At 48.9% G+C, this 18,929-nt stretch overlaps 1 protein-coding gene, 1 long non-coding RNA gene and 2 other non-coding genes across 4 annotated transcripts; 3 read left to right on the forward strand and 1 right to left on the reverse strand.

Moving 5' to 3' along the window:
- Nucleotides 1-4,446: 4,446 nt before the first annotated feature.
- LOC122365434 lies at nucleotides 4,447-4,564 on the reverse strand. The gene has a single exon (XR_006253744.1). It is a non-coding gene; the product is annotated as a U5 spliceosomal RNA (small nuclear RNA).
- Nucleotides 4,565-9,990: 5,426 nt separating this feature from the next.
- LOC122365421 lies at nucleotides 9,991-14,051 on the forward strand. The gene is made up of 4 exons (XR_006253732.1): nucleotides 9,991-10,071; nucleotides 11,380-11,666; nucleotides 11,958-12,100; nucleotides 13,548-14,051. It is a non-coding gene; the product is annotated as an uncharacterized LOC122365421 (long non-coding RNA).
- Nucleotides 14,052-16,043: 1,992 nt separating this feature from the next.
- LOC122365418 (ubiquitin carboxyl-terminal hydrolase 8-like) lies at nucleotides 16,044-16,708 on the forward strand. Its single transcript, XM_043336633.1, has 2 exons — nucleotides 16,044-16,251; nucleotides 16,380-16,708. The coding sequence occupies exons 1-2, from the start codon at nucleotides 16,044-16,046 to the stop codon at nucleotides 16,706-16,708; spliced, it is 537 nt and encodes a 178-aa protein (XP_043192568.1).
- Nucleotides 16,709-18,353: 1,645 nt separating this feature from the next.
- On the forward strand, nucleotides 18,354-18,566 carry LOC122365428. Its single transcript, XR_006253738.1, has one exon. It is a non-coding gene; the product is annotated as a small nucleolar RNA U3 (small nucleolar RNA).
- The last annotated feature ends 363 nt before the right edge of the window (nucleotides 18,567-18,929 follow it).

Here is an 18,929-nt window from a genome sequence, read left to right on the forward strand (position 1 = left end):
AATGAAAGAGAATCGGGGCTTGCATCGAGTCCAACAACGATTGGCGTTTGCCTTGTCGATCGTCGTCCGCCATGTGCGGACAGGAGCGGGTACTGTAATATAAAAAAGAAACCAGCCCACAGATGTTATCTTTTTAGGATAAATAGTACTAATTCAGTAAAGTTTATCAATTTTCACATCAGAATTCGAAACGGGAAACAGCGAAACGATCTTAGGTAGGTACTGTGACGCTAAACAAACAATGGCCTGCTTTTCGCCCCCTGAGAATATCTCAAAGCCACAAAGCTGTGTGAGGATTCATTTGATGCTCAAGAAGCGTTCCTGAAAATATGAATCACCTGGGTGCTTCCGTTTACCCGCCGAAATTGAATGAACAGTGCCGAATTTGGTTGTTACTGTTGCTAAATAGCGTGCGCTACCTCTAAACCTGTGCTGGCGCAGCCGATTCTACTTGCGCTATCGCTGAAAATGGAGCGTTTTGCCGCTGTGCCGAAATTGAATGCTTTATCGCCGACTGCCTGACCTGCGCCGAGCAGTGGCGCAGCCAGGGGGGGGGTCAGAGGGTCAGCTGACCCCCCCGAAATTTCTGTCAGGGGCCCGCTCGAGAAAGAGAGGGAGAGAGAGAGAGAGAGAGAGAGAGAGAGAGAGAGAGAGAGAGAGAGAGAGAGAGAGAGAGAGAGAGAGAGAGAGAGAGAGAGAGAGAGATAGAGAGAGAGAGAGAGAGAGAGAGAGAGAGAGAGAGAGAGAGAGAGAGAGAGAGAGAGAGAGAGAGAGAGAGAGAGAGAGATCCTAATCTACATAATCGGACGGGTCCGCTTCGAAAAGTGCCCACTGGGACACCACGGGTGAGGGGTAGGCCTGAGGCCCCCGGTGGATGGGTCCGGGCCCCCGGGAGAACGGGCCCCGGAGCCCCGGGTGGACGGAGCCCGGGCCCCCGGGAGAACGGGCCCCGAGCCCCGGGTGGACGGGGCCCGGACCCCCGGTGGATGCGGCCCAGGCCCTCGGGAGAACGGGCCCGGGCCCCGGGTGGACGGGGCCCAGACTGCGGGTGGATGGGGCCCGGACCCCCGGGTGGACGGGGCCCGGGCCCCCCGGTGGATGGGTTCGGGCCCCGGGAGTACGGGCCCCGGGTGGACGGGGCCCGGACCCCCGGGAGAACGGGGCCCGGACTCGGAGCCCAGGTGGACGTGGCCCGGGCCCCCGTGGGGATAGGGCCCGGGCCCTCGGGTGAATGGGGCCCGGGCCCCCGGGTGGATGGGGCCGGGTCCCCGGGAGAACGGGGCCCGGGCCCCGGGTGGATGGGGTCCGGCCCTGGGTGGACGGGGCCCGGGCCCCGGGTGGATTGGACCCGGGCCCCGGGAGAACGGGGCCCGGGCCCCTGGTGGACGGGCCCCGGAGCCCCGGGTGGACGGAGCCCGGGCCCCCGGGAGAACGGGGCCCGGACCCTCGGGTGGACGGGGCCCGGGCCCCAGGTGGATGGGGTCGGGGCCCGGACCCCCGGGAGAACGGGGCCCGGGTCCCTGGGAGAACGGGACCCGGGCCCCTGGTGGACGGGCCACGGAGCCCGGGTCCTCGGGAGGACGGGGCCCGGGCCCTCGGGTGGACCGGGCCCGGGCCCTCGGGTGGACGGGGCCCGGGCCCTCGGGTGGACCGGGCCCGGGCCCTCGGGTGGACGGGGCCCGGGCCCTCTGATGGACGGGCCCCGGAGCCCCGGGTGGACGGGGCCCGGAGCCCCGGGTGGACGGAGCCCGGGCCCTCGTGTGGACGGGGACCAGCCCCCTGTGGATGGGGCCCGGGCCCTCCGGGTGGATGGGGCCCGCTAGGGTGACCCGCTTGCTCCGCAACGCGAATAAGGGATATTTTCGATCGGTGGGCGTTTGGTTGGTCTTGTGTCCGTGGGTCATGTATACATTTCGGTCGGTTGTCTTTTGACGGCTAAGCATTTTGGTTTGGAAAAAAAACATCCATCGCATCGAGGTGCTCGTGTCTGATAACCATACGTCTACTATAGAACTTGTCAAGTGTATTTTATAGCATAGGTTGACGTAGGTCATTGAAAAATGAGAGCCATAGATGAATTGCCATGTAGAGGTTTGAAAAATTTATATTTTTAGAATACTGTTGCTCGTCTCGCAAAAGCGATGATTGGATCTTGGACAAAATTGAAGCTCTTTCCAACGTTGCCATTTTTAATTGTCAAACGTATCAGGTTATGCAGCAAAAGCCGTGTAATTAAGTAAGTCATGAACAAATATCATTTTCTCCAGCGATTTGTTCCACATTGTTTTTAATCAATTATCTTTTCACAAATTTTCCTTGAGAGGCGGTACATTTTTCTTGCCAACAGGCGTTGTTTGAACCCGCTCCGTCTGACAGTCACCCGAAAATAGCATTAAGTCCAAAATCCGTCCGAAACGTCAATTTTTCAAGCATAAGTGCCCTCACGGGTGCACGTGGCGCGTGCCATCCCTGCACCGCTCACTATTCGATAGCCCGTTCGATCCTCATTGTTCCCCATGCCGATCGGACCCACGGTTACCGAGATACTGCACGGGGACCGGACCCGTGTCGGTCAAATTTAGCCATTTTCGCCCAATTTTGCAAGCCTGTAAAGTCTATGACGCGAATTTGCACTTATTGAGCACGTGCCATGTGCTCACCACCGGCCCGATCGAGCTGAGACCCCTCACAGGCACGTTCCCCATCCTTGTTCTATAAGTTGCGCAAAGTTCAGCGCACTAACGTAGGTGCAAAGGTCTGGCCTGTACCTAGGGTAATTGTACCCGGGGTACCCCGGGATAAGTAACACCATGCCGGGACCACGGTGACAGACAGAATCTACGTCACCAGTCACCACATCACCACACCACAATTCAAACCTGGCCCAAGGCAATACATGACCCATGTGAGCACGTTAACCCTCGCCGGCTCAGGCCATTTTGCGTCCTTCGACGGCACAAGGGAGGGAGGGTACGACCCCCTTCCTCGCGTTTGGCCCATGATCGAGCTAGAGCTTCGCGGAAAAAAAAACGAGCGTGTTGCCCGTGACGAGAGGAAGCCGATAATACCCAATTCCAAGGTCCTAGGTCATTGGTTGACCTTCCAGGTCAGGTCAATGACCCAAATGTCGGGAAAATCAAGACCTGTTAGAACGTCGTAAAATGTGGCTGATATAGGTTTTTTGTCGGGGTGCTGATCACGAATATTATGTCAGTTTTGATCACAGATGATGTCTTTATGCAGATAGGCCAGGTCGGGTCAGGTCATGTCAGGTCAACCAGTAGTGGTCCCGCCGGGTATTCGTAGTACCTACGTGTCAACCGCCTCTGACAGCTTTGTAACATGTTACGAGGGCACCAGAACTACTTCTTAAATGTTCAAATGGTTGTTAAATTGGAATTCAGCTCCAAAAAAGCTAGCCTAGAAACATGCATACCTAACTTGAAAAAAGTGTACCGAAGTCATCATAGGTCAGTGACCTGACCTGACCTTCAGGTGACGTTGACATCCACCCTTATGCATGGGAGCATCATCAAATCACATGTTTGAACGCTGGAATCCACGAAAGGACTGCAAACGCGCGGCTAATGCGAGCCGGCATATGCCGAACCGCGATTCTGGCCAAACATGGTCTCGGAAAGTAGGTCACAGCTCAAAGGTCATTTGGGTAAGGGTCATGAGATTTCTAGGGTAGGTGTAAAATTGATGAACGCGAGGGTACTGAAAGTTACGTCGCGATCAGCCGCTTTTTACGCGAGTTATTAGCGAAAAAAAATTAGGGGGGGGGGTGCATCAACCCCTCCCCATGCGAGGGTTAAAACCAAGGCTATAGAACTCCGTTAAAACTTCTTGTGAGCGAATTCACGTAATAAAGAAGAATAAAGGCACAATCTACTACAGCAGCCAATATATGGCTTAGGACAGGCACATGGGACTACTTAAATCTTGTCCGACAGAAGCAGGCAACAGTTCTGATTGCATTATATGCTATGCATATTGCGGAAAGGGCACATTTCGGCCTCGGAAGATACGAATACATACGTCATAGTAACATATTTCTGTGGTGGTCAATTTGCGTAAAAATTGAACACCGGGTGATTAACTACCGAGCTATTGTTCTATCCAAATTTTCTGATTCAAACTCGCTCAGGGTTATCGTGCAGGTAAAGGGGGCCCGCTCAGCAGAATGCGTATGAAATATGGAGAGATTCTGAAAAATGGGTGGGGGGCCCGTACACTAGGGGGCCCGCTTTGGAGGCGATGACCCCCCCGAAACGAAATCCTGGCTGCGCCACTGTGCATATTATGTGATTCTTGTACATAATATTGCAGTATGTCTACACACATATCGTTAGTTCTAAAATGGACGATTACGCCCCGAAATAAACTGACAAAAGGTGTAGAATCGCTCATTGACCATTCGTACCCATCTGATGTTGTATTAGTAGGCCACCATTGTGGTGGCCGTAAGAAATTCGGCGAAAACTCATTTGAGTGTTCCCCTCCACGGAAATCTTTAGTAAAAGGCGAAAGATTTGTACGTTATGAAGGGAAACCAGAGATGGTTTAGCCGGCGAATTTTCAGAATATATCATGTACTAGTGAAGTTTCCATCGTTAGTTTCAGGTCGATAGTGGCTAGTACAGCTGAATTTCGATTGTCTCTAGCAAAAAGTGCATTGTAATATTATCAACTGGGACCCAAACCCTTCAGTAGATTTATTCACTTAGAAATTCTTACATTCCCCTGTCAACAAAGCACCATATTTCTCCCGAAATTTGAGCCCCTCATTTTACCCCATCTAACGGGTGTAGACTTCACTGCAGCTTACCATACCTGCCGCTCACTCACACGAACCTGGGCCCGTATTCACGTCGGAATTTTTCGTAAGATTTATCTTACGATCGCTCTTTGTCGTACGATGATTTGGTATTCACGTTGGCATCGCAAACAGTTAAGATTTATCTTACGATCAAAATTTTGGTCGTAGACATTTGTCGTACGATCGATCGTAAGTGCGATTCACGTCGGGACATCTTAAGTCGAATCTTAAGATGATCGTAAGACCTTAATGATGAAGGTATTGTGAAGATACGACTACTCACTGAGCTGTCGTAAGACGTCACCTATGCTTATGAATTGTATATTTAGGTATTGAAATTGCTGTTTATGATTTTTTTTCTTGCGAGCGAGCGCGGAAAAGAGTTTTCAATGTAACGGGAAAATATCAGTATGAGCGGTACAGCTCGGACCGGCCCGCCCTATAACGCTTTTGAGAAGCTTTTATCTCGGCCACCGCTGGGCCGATTGAACCGCGGTCTTTTTTGTTTGGTAGCCCCATCCCTCCTACCTCGTAATTGACTACTCTTGATGCACCTGGGTGATCGCCGTGTCATGTGGCTCTTGCGAAGCCAAGGGTGTCAACTCAGAACCCAAAGTCGTTCTGCTGAATGTACGTTTTTGAGAGGATTATGTCTGTGTAAGCACAGGATCGATTTACTAGGAAATATGTTTGTAGGGTATTTTCATCCATTTTGCCGAGGACACGACTTTTCTCGATGCATGTGGGTGACCAACCATGGCTGCACGTGCCACGTGCATAATAAAGAGATGTCATGTTTGTGTCAATTACAATAACTATGCAATTATCGTGCTCATAGCGCTGAAACTTGGCATGTGGGTAGGCACTCATCGGGCAATGCATTTTCATGTGTCACGTTAGGGGTACTACTGCACGTGCGCACGTGCAGTGGTCACTGGTCGCTCCTAGATCTCGGGAACGGCTGGACCAATTGCGCTCAAAATTGGCACACCGGTAGGGACCGCTTAGTAGCGTGCCGGGCAAAAGTCGTTTGGGACCCCGTTTGCACGTGCGCACGTGCAGGAGGCCGCTTCCATATATAGAAAACGGCGAGGCCGATTGCGCCCAAATTTGGTACACCTTTAGGAACCGCTTAAGAGGGTGCCGAGCAAATGTCATTTGTGACTCCGGTTGCACGTGCGCGCGTGCAGCAGGCCGCTTCCGGGTCTCGAGGACGGCTAGGCCGATTGCGCTTAAAGTTGGTACGCCTTTAGGAATCGCTCAGGAGGTTGTCGAGCAAAAGTCAATTGTGACCCTGTTCGCACTTCGCACTTGCGCACGCGCAAGAGGCCGCTTCCGGATCTCGAGAACGGCTGGGCCGATTGCGCTTAAATTTGGTACACCTTTAGGAATCGCTTAGGAGGGTGCCGAGCAAAAGTCAATTGTGACGCAATTGGCACGTGCGCACGCGCAAAATTGCACATGCGCTCAAATTTGGTGCACCATTAGGGACCGACTAGTAGGATGGTTCGTGCTTGAAAGGACCCTCCCACCTTCAAAAAAGTTAATGAACTGGCATAGAAGTAGTGTTGCATGGTACCTGGAGATTGAGCAAAAATGAATATCTACCACATTTCATTGAACAATATTAAAGGAAATAGCTCACTTTTAACATGGGGTTTTGAACTGGAATAGCAGTTTCGAATATCAGGTCAAAGTAAAAATTATCGACATTTTTGCTAGTTCACAAGTTAGGCTCTGACCGCCGGACCGCCAGTCCGATCAGGCTCATTTTTGGTTTACGCACTCCTTGACGGATGCCTTAGATACCCTGAGGGTACCGAACTTTTACTTCGAATTTTTAAGGTCAAGGCCAGGTCATCCTAGGTCACGAAAATTGTATATCATGTATCGGTCACGTGACGCATGTTTTATGGTCCATTTTACTCGTAGATTTCGAAAATAGTGTCGTCTGTGTCATTTGAGGTCATTGGCAGCTGAATTTACCGGAGGTCAGGTCACTTTCAGGTCAGAAAAGGTCAAATTTTTAAGAATGAAATTTTTCAACAAAAAGGTGCCTATCAGATGCAGTTTGAGCTCAAGAACACGATGGTGCCATTTATATTGCTGTAAGACGTCAAAAACGTACTGAAAAATGGATTTGAAAAAAAACATAACATTGTAAAATTTTGACAATAATGCGAATAATTTGGCTATTTTTGAAGACATTGGGCTAAAACTTGCAAATGTAGTTCATCAGTGTGTGTTCTACCACATATATTCCGGTTTTTGCGAAAAGTCAAAAACTTTTTGAAAAATCTGTAATTGTAAATACATATTTTTCAAAATTTTCAAAATTTCGAAAATTCGAGATAGCAGTTCGATAGCTACGTGTATTTGTAGTTCACTCATGCAAAGAAAATGGATCTAGCTCTAAAACTGAGCTCTTGAGAGCGTTTGCCGTAATTCAGTATTTTGCATGAAAATCGGCCGACATGACGTCACTCTGACGTCATTTCCGGCCAAACTGTAGTAGCTAGAAAGTTGAAATTTTACCACAAGGTGTCAAATTGATGCCTCTGAAGGTACCGCAAGTTTCGTGTTGATCCGTCAAACGGTTTAGAAAATATTGCTGAAAAACGGGAGGGGGGCTCTGTAGAGCCCCCCCCCCCCCCAGTCATGCGCGGGTTAAGCATTTAGACCAGGTCGGGTCAGGTCAGGTCAGGTCAACCGGTAGGGGTCGTGACGGGTATTAGTAGTACCTGTCATCCGCCTCTGACAGCTTCGTAACATATTACGAAGGCACCAAAACTACTTCGTTAATGTTCAGATGGTTGCTAAATTCGAATTCAGCTCCAAAAACTAGCCTAGGAACATGTAAAACTCGAACAAGTGAACCGAGGTCACCAACGGTCAATGACCTGACCTTCAGGTGATCTTGACACCCACCCTAATGCATGGGAGCAACATCAAATCACATGTTTGAACGTTTGAAACCACGAAAAGATTGCAAACGCGCGGCTAATGCGAGCCGACATACGCCGAATCGCGATTCCGGCCAAACATGGTCTCGGAAAAAAAGTCACAGGTCAAAGGTCATTTGGGTCAGGGTCATGAAATTTTCACGGTAGGTGTAAAATTGATCAATGCGAGGGCACTGAAAGTTTCGTCGCGATCGGCCGCTTTTTACGCGAGTTATTCCCGATAAACCTTATGGGGGTTGCATCAACCCTGTGTCGGCGAGGGTTAAAATGCATGTTTTATCGATTTATTCTTCATATGATCATTTGTAATATAATAATATAGTTTCCATAATACCTAATGGTAAAATAATTTCCATATTAACTTTAAAGCATACTAAATCTGTGGTACTTTTATAATGTTAAGAATAGCTCACTAATAAATGTTTGAATATATTTCGTTTGCTGTATCATTTGACGGAGGATCCATTTTCTATGTCGTCCCGGAATATGCTGCTAAAATCAAATCTTCGGAACTGCTACGACATCTTAAGTTGGATCGTAGGATGAATCCTAGGACTTTTGACATGAATACCGAATTATCTTAAGATTGTCAACGTGAATTAGAAGTATCCTAAACATCCAGACTGATCGTACGATAAAAAGTTAAGATGGTCAACATGAATACCAAATCGATCGTACGATGAAAACTGATCGTAAGATGTCGACGTGAATACGGGCCCAGCCCACTCAGGCTCGTTTGGCCACAACGCTGGTTCTAGAAACTTTCGCGTCCTGTCTTTTCAGCATGCTGTGGAACATGCTACAACACTGCAAGAACGTCGCGTTAAGTACTTGTTAAACCACTCCCTATTTCACCGTTCAACCATAACGACCTCCCCTGAACCGCTCCTGGCGTCGCCCCTGCCGGACGCTCCCGGCGGTGATGCCTATGAAGGGAGCGGCAGTCGGCCGGCCCACGGTATGTAGAGAACTAGGTAAAACCGGTTCGAAATTACAACACTAAGGTATTTTGACCACTATTTTCAGCTGACCCTTTAAGTCTAAAAAAGAGAAATAAGCAACAAATTCCAATGAGTTTTATTATTTGTATATATATTTTTGATTTATGATCAGAGAGCACGCCATGTATGAATCTGCGAAGCATTAACGAAAATAAATTGTTGGCTATCTCCGCCATTTCAAAAATTAACTATCTAAAGTTGCAAGGATTGTTCATAGACAAGATTGATTTTTCACAATCAAAATTTAAAATTAAAGGACAAAAGGTAATATCAAAGGCCAACTCACTTTTGTTGAATTTCGAAATTACCATGGTTCTGAGCAGTTCAGCCTACCCGACCTGCCAATGCTCTACCATCAATGGTCGAGTAATTTCAGTGACTTGGGGCTTAAATTATGGTCGATAAATATCAAAATTAAATTATCTTTCAGATTTTTGGTGTCTCGTTGCCTTTTTAATGTTGCAAACTGCATTTAGTTGACGTTGATTACATAGCCACCATTGTTGTCCATGGTCACAATGCTCCACTAAATATAATATTTCTAAAAAACGAAGTCGAGTTGGGGTCTAAAAAAAACACCAACACATACGAAATTGCATACACTATAACATATCAAAATACTGAAACGAAACAAACGTTGGAACTTTAGCCAATCTGCTTCCGAATCTAAAACTTAGAATTTATGGTACTGAACAGTTCTGAACAAAAACATTGATATTTGGTAAATATGCCAAGAGTGAGCTTGCAAAATGACTTCAACAAAATGAAAATTTCGTTTTCTTTCCAAATATGCATGTTTTATTGCAGTTGTGGTGTTGTATTGTATATTTTTTTTGTCTAGAATGTACTAGGTTTCTTGCTGCTAAAGGTCACACTGTGACAATTAATGGCAAAATACTCAGAAACGAGACTGAGTTGGGGTCTATTTTGAATAGTATACTAAATTAGATTAAATTTTCAATCTATTGGTATCAGTTGTGAAACAAAATAAACGTTGCAACTTTACGAAATTTGGTATTGAAAACTGCCGATCATGATTACACACCCGCAGTTGCGCGCAGTAAATGCTGCTAACGAGATATTTGTCGCTAGCAGACGCAAGCGTTGGCAATGGATTGGTCGAACGGCGTTTTATTTGCTAACAGAGAACACTTGTTTAACTTGTAAATAATGCCGTGTATGCCGTTGTGTATTTTGCACGTATTTTGTGGACAAGATTTTTCTGATTTTAGATTTCATTTTGACAAAAATGCTGTAGATAGGTTGACGGGACTGATAATGAAAGGTAGGTAGTAGGTACCTACTTTTAAAACCTATATTTTATCTTGAGAGGTTATCACTTATTAGTGCTAGGCTGGCTGATTTTGTACTTTATCTTCTTTTCCTTGGTTTAAATGGTTTAATTGAGATTCAGAAAACCGGGGCAAAGGTATGTAGTTGATGTTGTTATGATTTGTTTGTCAATTGTCTTGTAACAATTAGACTTCAATGTATGGAGGTATTCTACCCCAAAGCTGTATAAATCCCTTGGCCCCTGCCCAGGGCCTAGTCATTTTGTGACGCTCCTCCCCCCCCCCCTGTTCCGTCAATTTCATCCTTGGGCTAGTCGGTTTATATAGCCTTGGGCTAGTCAAATCCTTTTCCATGCCACAACATCTTGTTCTGGGCTGGACGAACAACTTTATCTCATGTGGTTAGCTGAGCTCCCGTATAGGACTACAGCACTCCCGTAGCCGGTTGCAGCGAGTGTCAGGGGGATGAGTGGCCTGTCCACTGGATGGGTCCAGCTTTAACAACCCACCAGGGCGCCAGCCCAGGCCATTGTCATATTAGTAAGGCAGATGTCGCATGAGTGGGCATATGCACGTATTTTGTTTTTGCAACAAAGGATAGGCGCTAGGTACCCGCAGGCCGCAGGCGCCCGCAGAAACTGCAATGTTGGTTGTTTGTGGGTTGGGTAAACTTGCTTTCAAGCTGTTGTGTTGTAGACAGCATGTTTTAACTTAGGTGACAGTTTGTAAATCCATTAGTGATAGGTAAGTTTTATTCATTTTGTATGATTATTTTCCTTAGTAGAAAAAAGTGGCAGGGTCACCATCATCTTCCTTCCAATGAGGAGGGAAAGGGAGCCATTTATCACAATTTCTTCAATATGGATCCTCATAAATGTGACTTATACCACTACCTCCTCAGGCTATTGTTCCATCCATTTGTGCTGCAGATGGCTTTCATATGGTCCTAGTCTGACAAAGCTAGGTGCTAAAAAAGAACAGCTTTGAAGTGCAATAGTTATTGATGCACATGTCTCTGAAGATAACTTCCAACAAGGCCCTAAATACACTTCCAATACGCCTGAGATAATTTCAGTCAAATTTAAGCACAGGTAGGCTATCCAATGTTCAATGCATGTGTTAAGTGCTTTGAGGCACCTTAGGCTTAGCTTCGTTCTTTCTTAGAGTTGTCGTAGAGTTGTCTGTGTCGTAGAGAGTCTTAGAGTTGTCTTAGAGTTGTAGAGTTGTCTCCAGTGCTCCCCTCGTCTATATCAGTTGTCTACCCCTGTACTCCTGACTCCCTCTGTCTTTCATTCATCCAGGTTACGCCAATGTTCTGCGCATACAGTTGCTGCTTTTTGGTGCGCACACACCCCAGGCACTCCATCTCGTCAACGCCTGAGAAGTTGGTGAAAGTGCCTCCTGCCAGACTTGCTGGATGGCTACTACCTGCACTTGCTAGCTGAACTGAAGCTCTTCCAACTAGCTGGCATGGCTCTCGGCAGCTTGGCTTACGCGTGGGACGCTGCAGACGCAATCATCGCCAGCCTCACACATGTCGAAAATCAGGCAGACTACATCAGCTGCTCACTGATATGGGCCAAAGAAGGTATGGCTTGGCAGAGGCTTGTCTGCTCACCGTGTGTGCAATACAGAGATATAAGCTCCTAGGACCTAGATAATTAAACAAGTTCTGTGCACTGCTTTCTCAGGTATTTATTTGCTTGCTAGATATGTGATTTGAGTTTCATCATGGACGTTTGCAATCTTGTGTGTACCGATGAAACCAAGTCTTAGCACAAAAGTTCGCCATTGTGTGCCTGTGGCCGGCTTTGTCGTTTGTATTGCAGGTAACTATGCTTTGTGGTTTCTGAGTTCTGAACACATTATCCTCCACCAGGCTCGTTGCTGGCGGTGGTTCTGGAGACAACGGTTCGATCCATCTGTAGGACGTCACTCGGCAAGAAGTTGTGGAGTGTGATGGTCATCCACGCGGCGCGCGTATCCAGTCACGTTGTCCAGAAACGATCACATTATCTCCAGGTCAGTAACTGTGTGAAGCAACGTCTCCACTGCTCAGTCAGCTGTGTCCCGCCACGTCACCAGGTCAGTGACGTGCTTACAATTTTGTGACACGTCGCCGCGTCCGTAGGTGAGCGGCTTGAGGGAACTTTGTAGGTATGTTACCGGGACGGGATGCCGGCTAATGCGGGTGCCGTTGCCAGTGTCGTGACGTTTGGTGGATCTCGGACTCGCTCGGGCGTCATTTTCTTGAGTGAGAAATGTATTTACAGGCTAATGTACTGTTATTATAGCTAAGTGTGCGACAGGAAACGTTATGAGCCATGAGTCGTGGTCGCCGTGGCTAGTATTTTACGACCGTGGTGAACAATGTGACGGTCGCCGTGGCTGGTTTTGTGACGGCTGCCGTGACTGTTACATAACGGCCGTCGGGGCTGAAACGTGACGGTCGTCGTGAGACGTGACGTGCTGCGACTCGCTGTGTTAGGGTAAGGGCGGGTAAGAGTACGCGGGCGATAAGAGTACGCATCAGCTGTTTCGGTTGCTTAGCAACGCGGGTTTGTCGAGTTCATGAAGTGACATGAAGCCGCCAGTGCGTGCATGTCACCAACGGAACGTGGGCGTTGAGCGGCGACGCTGTTGAGTTTAAGGCGATGAATATTATTTTCGAGCGTTATGATATTATTATGATATGGTACAATAGTTTTGATACTTGGCAGTTGAGATGAGGTACATTTCCGTGATTGTTGTGGGAAACTTGTGAGGTTATCTGGGGAAATACTGTACAGTGCAATATTCTGTTTGCGAAGTTTTGCACAACGTTTCGGGGTTGTTTTGTGCGCGAATTGCATGTACGGTAAGAGGACGCACTGTTCAGGAGGGTAAGAGTACGCAGAATTATACATTAAATCGAATATGCAGAAATATATAATTATTAATCTATCGCTCAATGACGTTTGTTTTGTAGGTATATCATCAATGGAGCACTGTGATGCAGATGCGTACCCGAAATTCTTCCAAATACGAGTTATTCTCCTTTTTGATTGTGCATTTTTTTTTTTTTACAGAAACACACGACATGATTATTTCCTGATTTATAGACTTGAAAGATTTATTTTATATTTTTCTTTTGGGATACTAGAATTAACTTAAATGCCTTCTGAGTTTGAAGTTAAGCATTTGGACAGTGCAAGCTGCATAGGTGTGTGTTCATATGCTTGCGTACTCCACCCGCCTGGCGTGCGTACTCTTACACACCCCATATGGTAAGAGTGCGCAAGTGCAACGGTTCAGAAAATGTCAGTTTTAGACCACTTCCATTTACGCTGAAGGATCGTTGCCCCATGGGTTGATGGCTAATTCAATGAACTTTAATATTCCCTATTTGCGATTTCTTTCCTTCAAATATTAAACAAATGAGAGCAAGAAATCCACTAAGTGCGTACTCTTATACGACTTCACCCTACAGGTCACTCCGTGACTTGCCGGCGCTCGAGCTGACGGTGTCGCCTGAACGAATGCTTCACGGCGACAAGTGCTGCCACCGCCTGAGACCATCCGACTCCGAAAAGCTGATTGCCGGGCACGAACAAGAGGCTACAGGCATTTGGGTGCAACACCTGCTCCGAGTGCCCTGTTCTGAGGCGTCATCCGAAGAAGGCCGCATAGTGCACTTAAGGCTGTGTTCGGGTGTAGTGCACTGCACTGTCGGATAGGATCAAATGGCAGGCCCGTCATAAGATCTCAGTACGAAATTAAGATAGTGAGAGCCGACGTGATCGGTGGATGGTGTGCCAGGGTTGATTGAGCGTCCATGAGCGTGAGACACCTGGATCTGTGAAGGATACGCCGATACGTGTCCCGGATTCGACCCCCCTCCCCCTCCGTCTCAACGGTGTTGGCTGAGATTGGGGTATTTTTACGGACTCGCCAATGTCCTGCAATTTCTGTTATGTAATTTGACGATCATGCCGTGGTCACATTCTGTCTCGATATGCTGATAAATAATAAATGTAACAGAGGTTGGAAGTAAGGTGTGAGTGGCTGTAACCGGCAGGTTTAAGCGAGCGTGATATTTGTATCGTGAGGGCGCTAGCTGCAATCAATCGCGCGTTTTTGCTGAGCATCCGTGAGCGAGAAAATGCCTTCTCTGGAACCTAGCAGTTCAGCGTGAAATCTGTGTATCTTTGGATTATGTTATCATAACGTAATGTATTTTTGGTGTCCACTGCAGCTTCGGAACAGAAATATGGAGATTGGATCATGGATGTTTGCTGAAGCAAGGGTAAGCAATCCGTGCCAAGAATAAAAAACTATGTGAATTTAAGTATGTATTTCGCTGTATTTTCCAATTGTGTTACACAAAACACAGAAATGCGTCAACTACTGATAACACCCGGCTACAAATACTAAAATGCTTGCAATGCTATACAAGAATAGATATTGTAGATATCCTGGCGGCCGACTGGCGCGAAATGGCTACGATCGACTGCACGGACGTTGCTGGTGACTGGCGGACCAGTGAAAACAGGAAAGAAGATGAATAGCTCTAGCTCTCGTCTGCGCGCGGAAGGGCGCTGATTGGCGTGGCTCACAGACTCCATTGGCTCATCAGACTGTTATTGGTTTTCTCCCTCCCCTCCCACAGGCGTAGCCAGGTAGCTTAGTTGTGCGCGGAAGCGAGCGGCCAGAGCGGCGCTAGGTGTCGCCCTCCCAGCGACCGGGCAGTGCAGCTGGACGTGCCGCGGATGGTCCGCCTCTGATCTCGGCACACTCGGCAGAGTGCGGCCGGACACTCCATAGAGTTGCATAGCGTCGATAGGCCGTATGGTGTCGCTATCGTAATTATAAAAGCGTAAGTAGAAGGTTGAAGCAGGATATAATTCTATCTTCTTCGAGCTTTGTTACACATACTAAGCATTGGCCGTTTCTTTACATATAATATCGCAAAGCACAGCTTTATGCGCTGGCTACGCTATGTGACTACGCTGGCTACGATATGTGCGCGTCGGTTGCGGCAGTAATTATCGAAGAAATATATGATTTATGAACGTTTCTTGATCATAGAATGATAAAACATTGCAATGTTTGCCTGTTGTGAAGAAAACTCCTATACTGCCGCTCTATCGTCCGGAATTATTCGTGTTCGATTACGGCGATTCCGCCACTCTATCAGCTGATTTTTGTTTCCGAGTCACGTGACCAACCGGTGTCTCCCTGGGCCGGCCGCCGCCGGGACCGCCGGGGCGGAGCGTCGGTGGTCCCGGCGGACGTGGGGCTTGAGGCCCTCTGAGGACAATGTGGGCCCTCTGAGGCCGGTGTGGGCCCTAGCTGTGGCCAGCGTGGAGCCCTCTGAGGCCAACAGCATTGGACCTTCTGGTGCCAGGCCAGCGTTGGGCACTTTGAGGTCCGCGTGGGGCCCTCTGTCCCTTGATGTCTGAGGCTGGTGCTGGACCATCTGAAGCCAGCGCTGGACCTTCTGAGACTGGCGTCGAGCTATCAGAAGCCACCTCGAGGGCCTCGACAGCCAGACTTCAGCCATTATGCATGTTAGAGTCCTCTTATGTCGCAGTGTGCCCTTCCCTTAGAGGCCGGTATGGACCCTCAGCTGGGTGCGGGCTAGCTAGCAATGGGCCGGTTTAGGGTCCTCACGAGCCCACCTAAAGCCCTCAAGAGTCTGCATAGTGCGTTGGCCATCAAAGATCCGTAGGCCCGCATTCTGCTGGGGTTCCTGGCTTTCCAGCTCCACGCAATGCTCGGGCTGCTTGAAAACCTCATTCAAGCTTGGCTCCTGGGTCACGTAGCGACATACGGTAGGCGGCATTCTGAAGCCAACGTCGAAAATCACGAAGAAATTACTTCAGTCATGTTTCAGAATTCAGGTCAATTGAAAGTTGAACTCTTTGAACTCAATTGAAAGTTGAACTCTTTGCACGAGGAGCTGATCGACGCATCCCGAAAACAAATGCTCAGAGGGCAGGGTAATGACGGTGTCCCAGACTCCCGTGCCATCAAGCTCCTCCAGGACGACTCCCAGAGCAGCAGCCAGTCTCCGATCTCGAACCTGTTCGGGGGCCAGTACAAGTCCACGCTGCGCTGCGTCAGCGGCGGGAACCAGTCGGCGAAGTTCGAGGCATTTTCACACCTCTCCGTGCCGATGCCTGCCAGAGCCAGTCAGTGCTCGCTCCACGAGTGCATCCAGCTTTTTGTGGAGGGCGGCACAATCAGCGGCTGGACTTGCCCGGAGGTCAAAGCAGTGACGGGGCCACCAAGCGGCTTGACATCTGACGTCTTCCACCAGTACTGATCATCCACATACAGCGCTTCTTCAACGACGGCGCGTGGAAGAAGAATCAGTCCAGTGTCCTGTTTCCGCTAAAAAACCTGGACATGTCACCGCACTTGGCTACCAAGGATGCGCACCAACAGCACCACAGGTATCACCTGTACGGTGTGGTGAACCATTTCGGTTCCATGGACAGTGGCCACTACACAGCCTTCTGCCGCGCACCCAACACGGACAGGTGGCACAAGTACGACGACCATCAGGTGCACGAACTGAGCGGGGGGAGCGTGCGAAGCTCGGCCGGATACTTGCTGTTTTACTCGGCCATCTACCAGCGGCTGTAGGCTCTGCCACTTCCCGCCCGTAACCAACCGAACGTTTAGTTCGTCCTCCATTCTTGAGGGCACTGTGAGTTTGTAACGTGACTGCGATGATTGTGTTACGAAAATATATTTATCAGCATGAAGCTGAAAAATGAAAGGTCATGTCACCAGAGCCCATGAAAAGTTAACTTTCGTCTATTTCGACCCTCCCCCTCCCCACCATGGCGGAGTTTGCCCTCGAGGATCTCAGGGCGGATATAGGACCCACGGGGGCGACGTGGGCCTCCGAAGCCTGCGTCATGTCTGGGGTCTTCAGAGGTCAACGACATGGAGCTCTTACGGGAATGGCGCGAAAACAGCGTGGATCCTCAGTGACCAGCATGGCTCCTACCGGTCTGTCAGGAGCCAGTAGAGGTCATCAGAAGTAGTTTCGACAATTACTTTTGATGGAGACACGCTAGAGTGATAGAAGATCCTGAATGCATTCAGCTCAACAATACTCCTCGACTTTTGGGCAGCATGACCTCTTTCTGGCAGAGCATGAGCTTGTCCTAAGGTCACATTATTGACCATTCAGCGTGTCTCGGCAAGAGAAACATAATGATAGTAAAAACAAAAACTTCCGAAGGCATCACTGACGGAGGAGCGGGAGCAGGCGTGTTAATCGAGAGGCCGGACGGCGAGGTGACGGAGCTCGTCGTCGCCGCCGGCCGCCCCTGCTCCAGTTACAGAGCGGAGATGATCGCGCTCCAAGCAGCTACCGACTACCCAACAGACGACCCCGCACACGGGGAGGACCCGATCATCTTCTGCGCCGACTCCATGGCGGCACTCGCGCGCCTCCGTGAGGGACCGGTGGCGCATTCGCCGTCGACGTGCATCAGAGCCGTGCCGGTCACGTGGGCAGAGGCCGTCAACTATCCGCACCGGGTGCCAGGACAACATGTGTACGGCAGCGTGTGCAGGCCTCTGCCGAGAGGAGCCGGTCTCGCCAAAGGCTGCTGTTTGCGGCTTCCGGTCCCATGTGTGTGTCATACGTCTGGTCCAGCCCTGACTCTGAACCTCGTGGATCGTGTCCGCCCGCGACGGCGGCTGGCCGACAACTGGCGTCCGCCGCCGACCGGCACACAGCGAGCGGGCCACGCGCCACCAGCGGAACAGCGCGGATCGGTGGCGCAGTGGCGGCGCCAGGCGCACGGAACAACGGGGCAGCGCCTCCAGCCGATCCATCGGGAAACAGTGATACTTGGGAGCAGTTTTGCTCAGTGTGCCGTTCAATGTTTGTTTAATTTTCAAAATGAGCAAACAATCAACATGATTAGTTAAACGCCGTCGATAGGGAGGACCTATAAAGCGATAGCTGTGCCAGGTCTACTCCTCTACCAAGTAGCCGTCACTAGAAACTGTAGCTGCCATAGTGATAACAGGTGGCGCTTATTCAACAGGGCAAAATGTGATCAGGTTTTTATGGATGAACGCTTTTAAAAAATAACTTTTCATGGTCGCAAGTAGCACAATGGTGAGAGTCAATACAAATTATAGTTGAAAACAGGTCTAAACAGCCAATATATTTTCAGAATCACATGTTATGTGCGACGAAAAGTCGTAACTGACAGCACAGTCCACTCAAAGCATGCATATAGGTGCAAAAATCCGCGGCCAAACCAAGACCTTACTTCTACAGGATCATTTCTATAGGTCTTATCGCGATCATTCACTCGAATTTTCGCGTGTCTCAAACCACGATGAGGAGTTGTGGTGAACTCTCTTGAGCGGGAAGCGGATCATAAGATGCCCTTTTGGGTGACTGTTGATCATTGAAGACCGTTCCGTCATTTGCCTTGGTAAGTGACGGGGGAGAGTTCACGTTCTGAGTGGTTTGACTCAATATCATTTGAATGATGCGGGATCGTGGAAAGTTTGCGTACCTAGACTTGTTACATTCCATGTCGGGAGGTGATCTTGAATTGGAAATACGATAAACTATCTGAACATTTAACCCGAACCGAATGTGTCTTTCGATAAATTCCTTCGACATTTTGTGGTAGACTAGCGCCTTATGTCGGAAAACCCAATTTTGAGTTGTTCCTGGCCTGCCGGCAGATTCAGGTCAGGACGCTTTGGAACTTGATTGATGCTTATCGTGAAATCAAGCAACGTTTTCTGACTCTCATTGGTGTCTTGCCGTCTCGCTACCTCATTTTTCTTTCTTTCAGGAAGACGCCGGAAGGATACTGAGTGA

The sequence above is a fragment of the Amphibalanus amphitrite genome, unplaced genomic scaffold, assembly GCF_019059575.1.
Source record: "Amphibalanus amphitrite isolate SeventyFive unplaced genomic scaffold, NRLGWU_Aamphi_draft 000739F_arrow, whole genome shotgun sequence".
Lineage (NCBI taxonomy): Eukaryota > Metazoa > Arthropoda > Thecostraca > Balanomorpha > Balanidae > Amphibalanus > Amphibalanus amphitrite.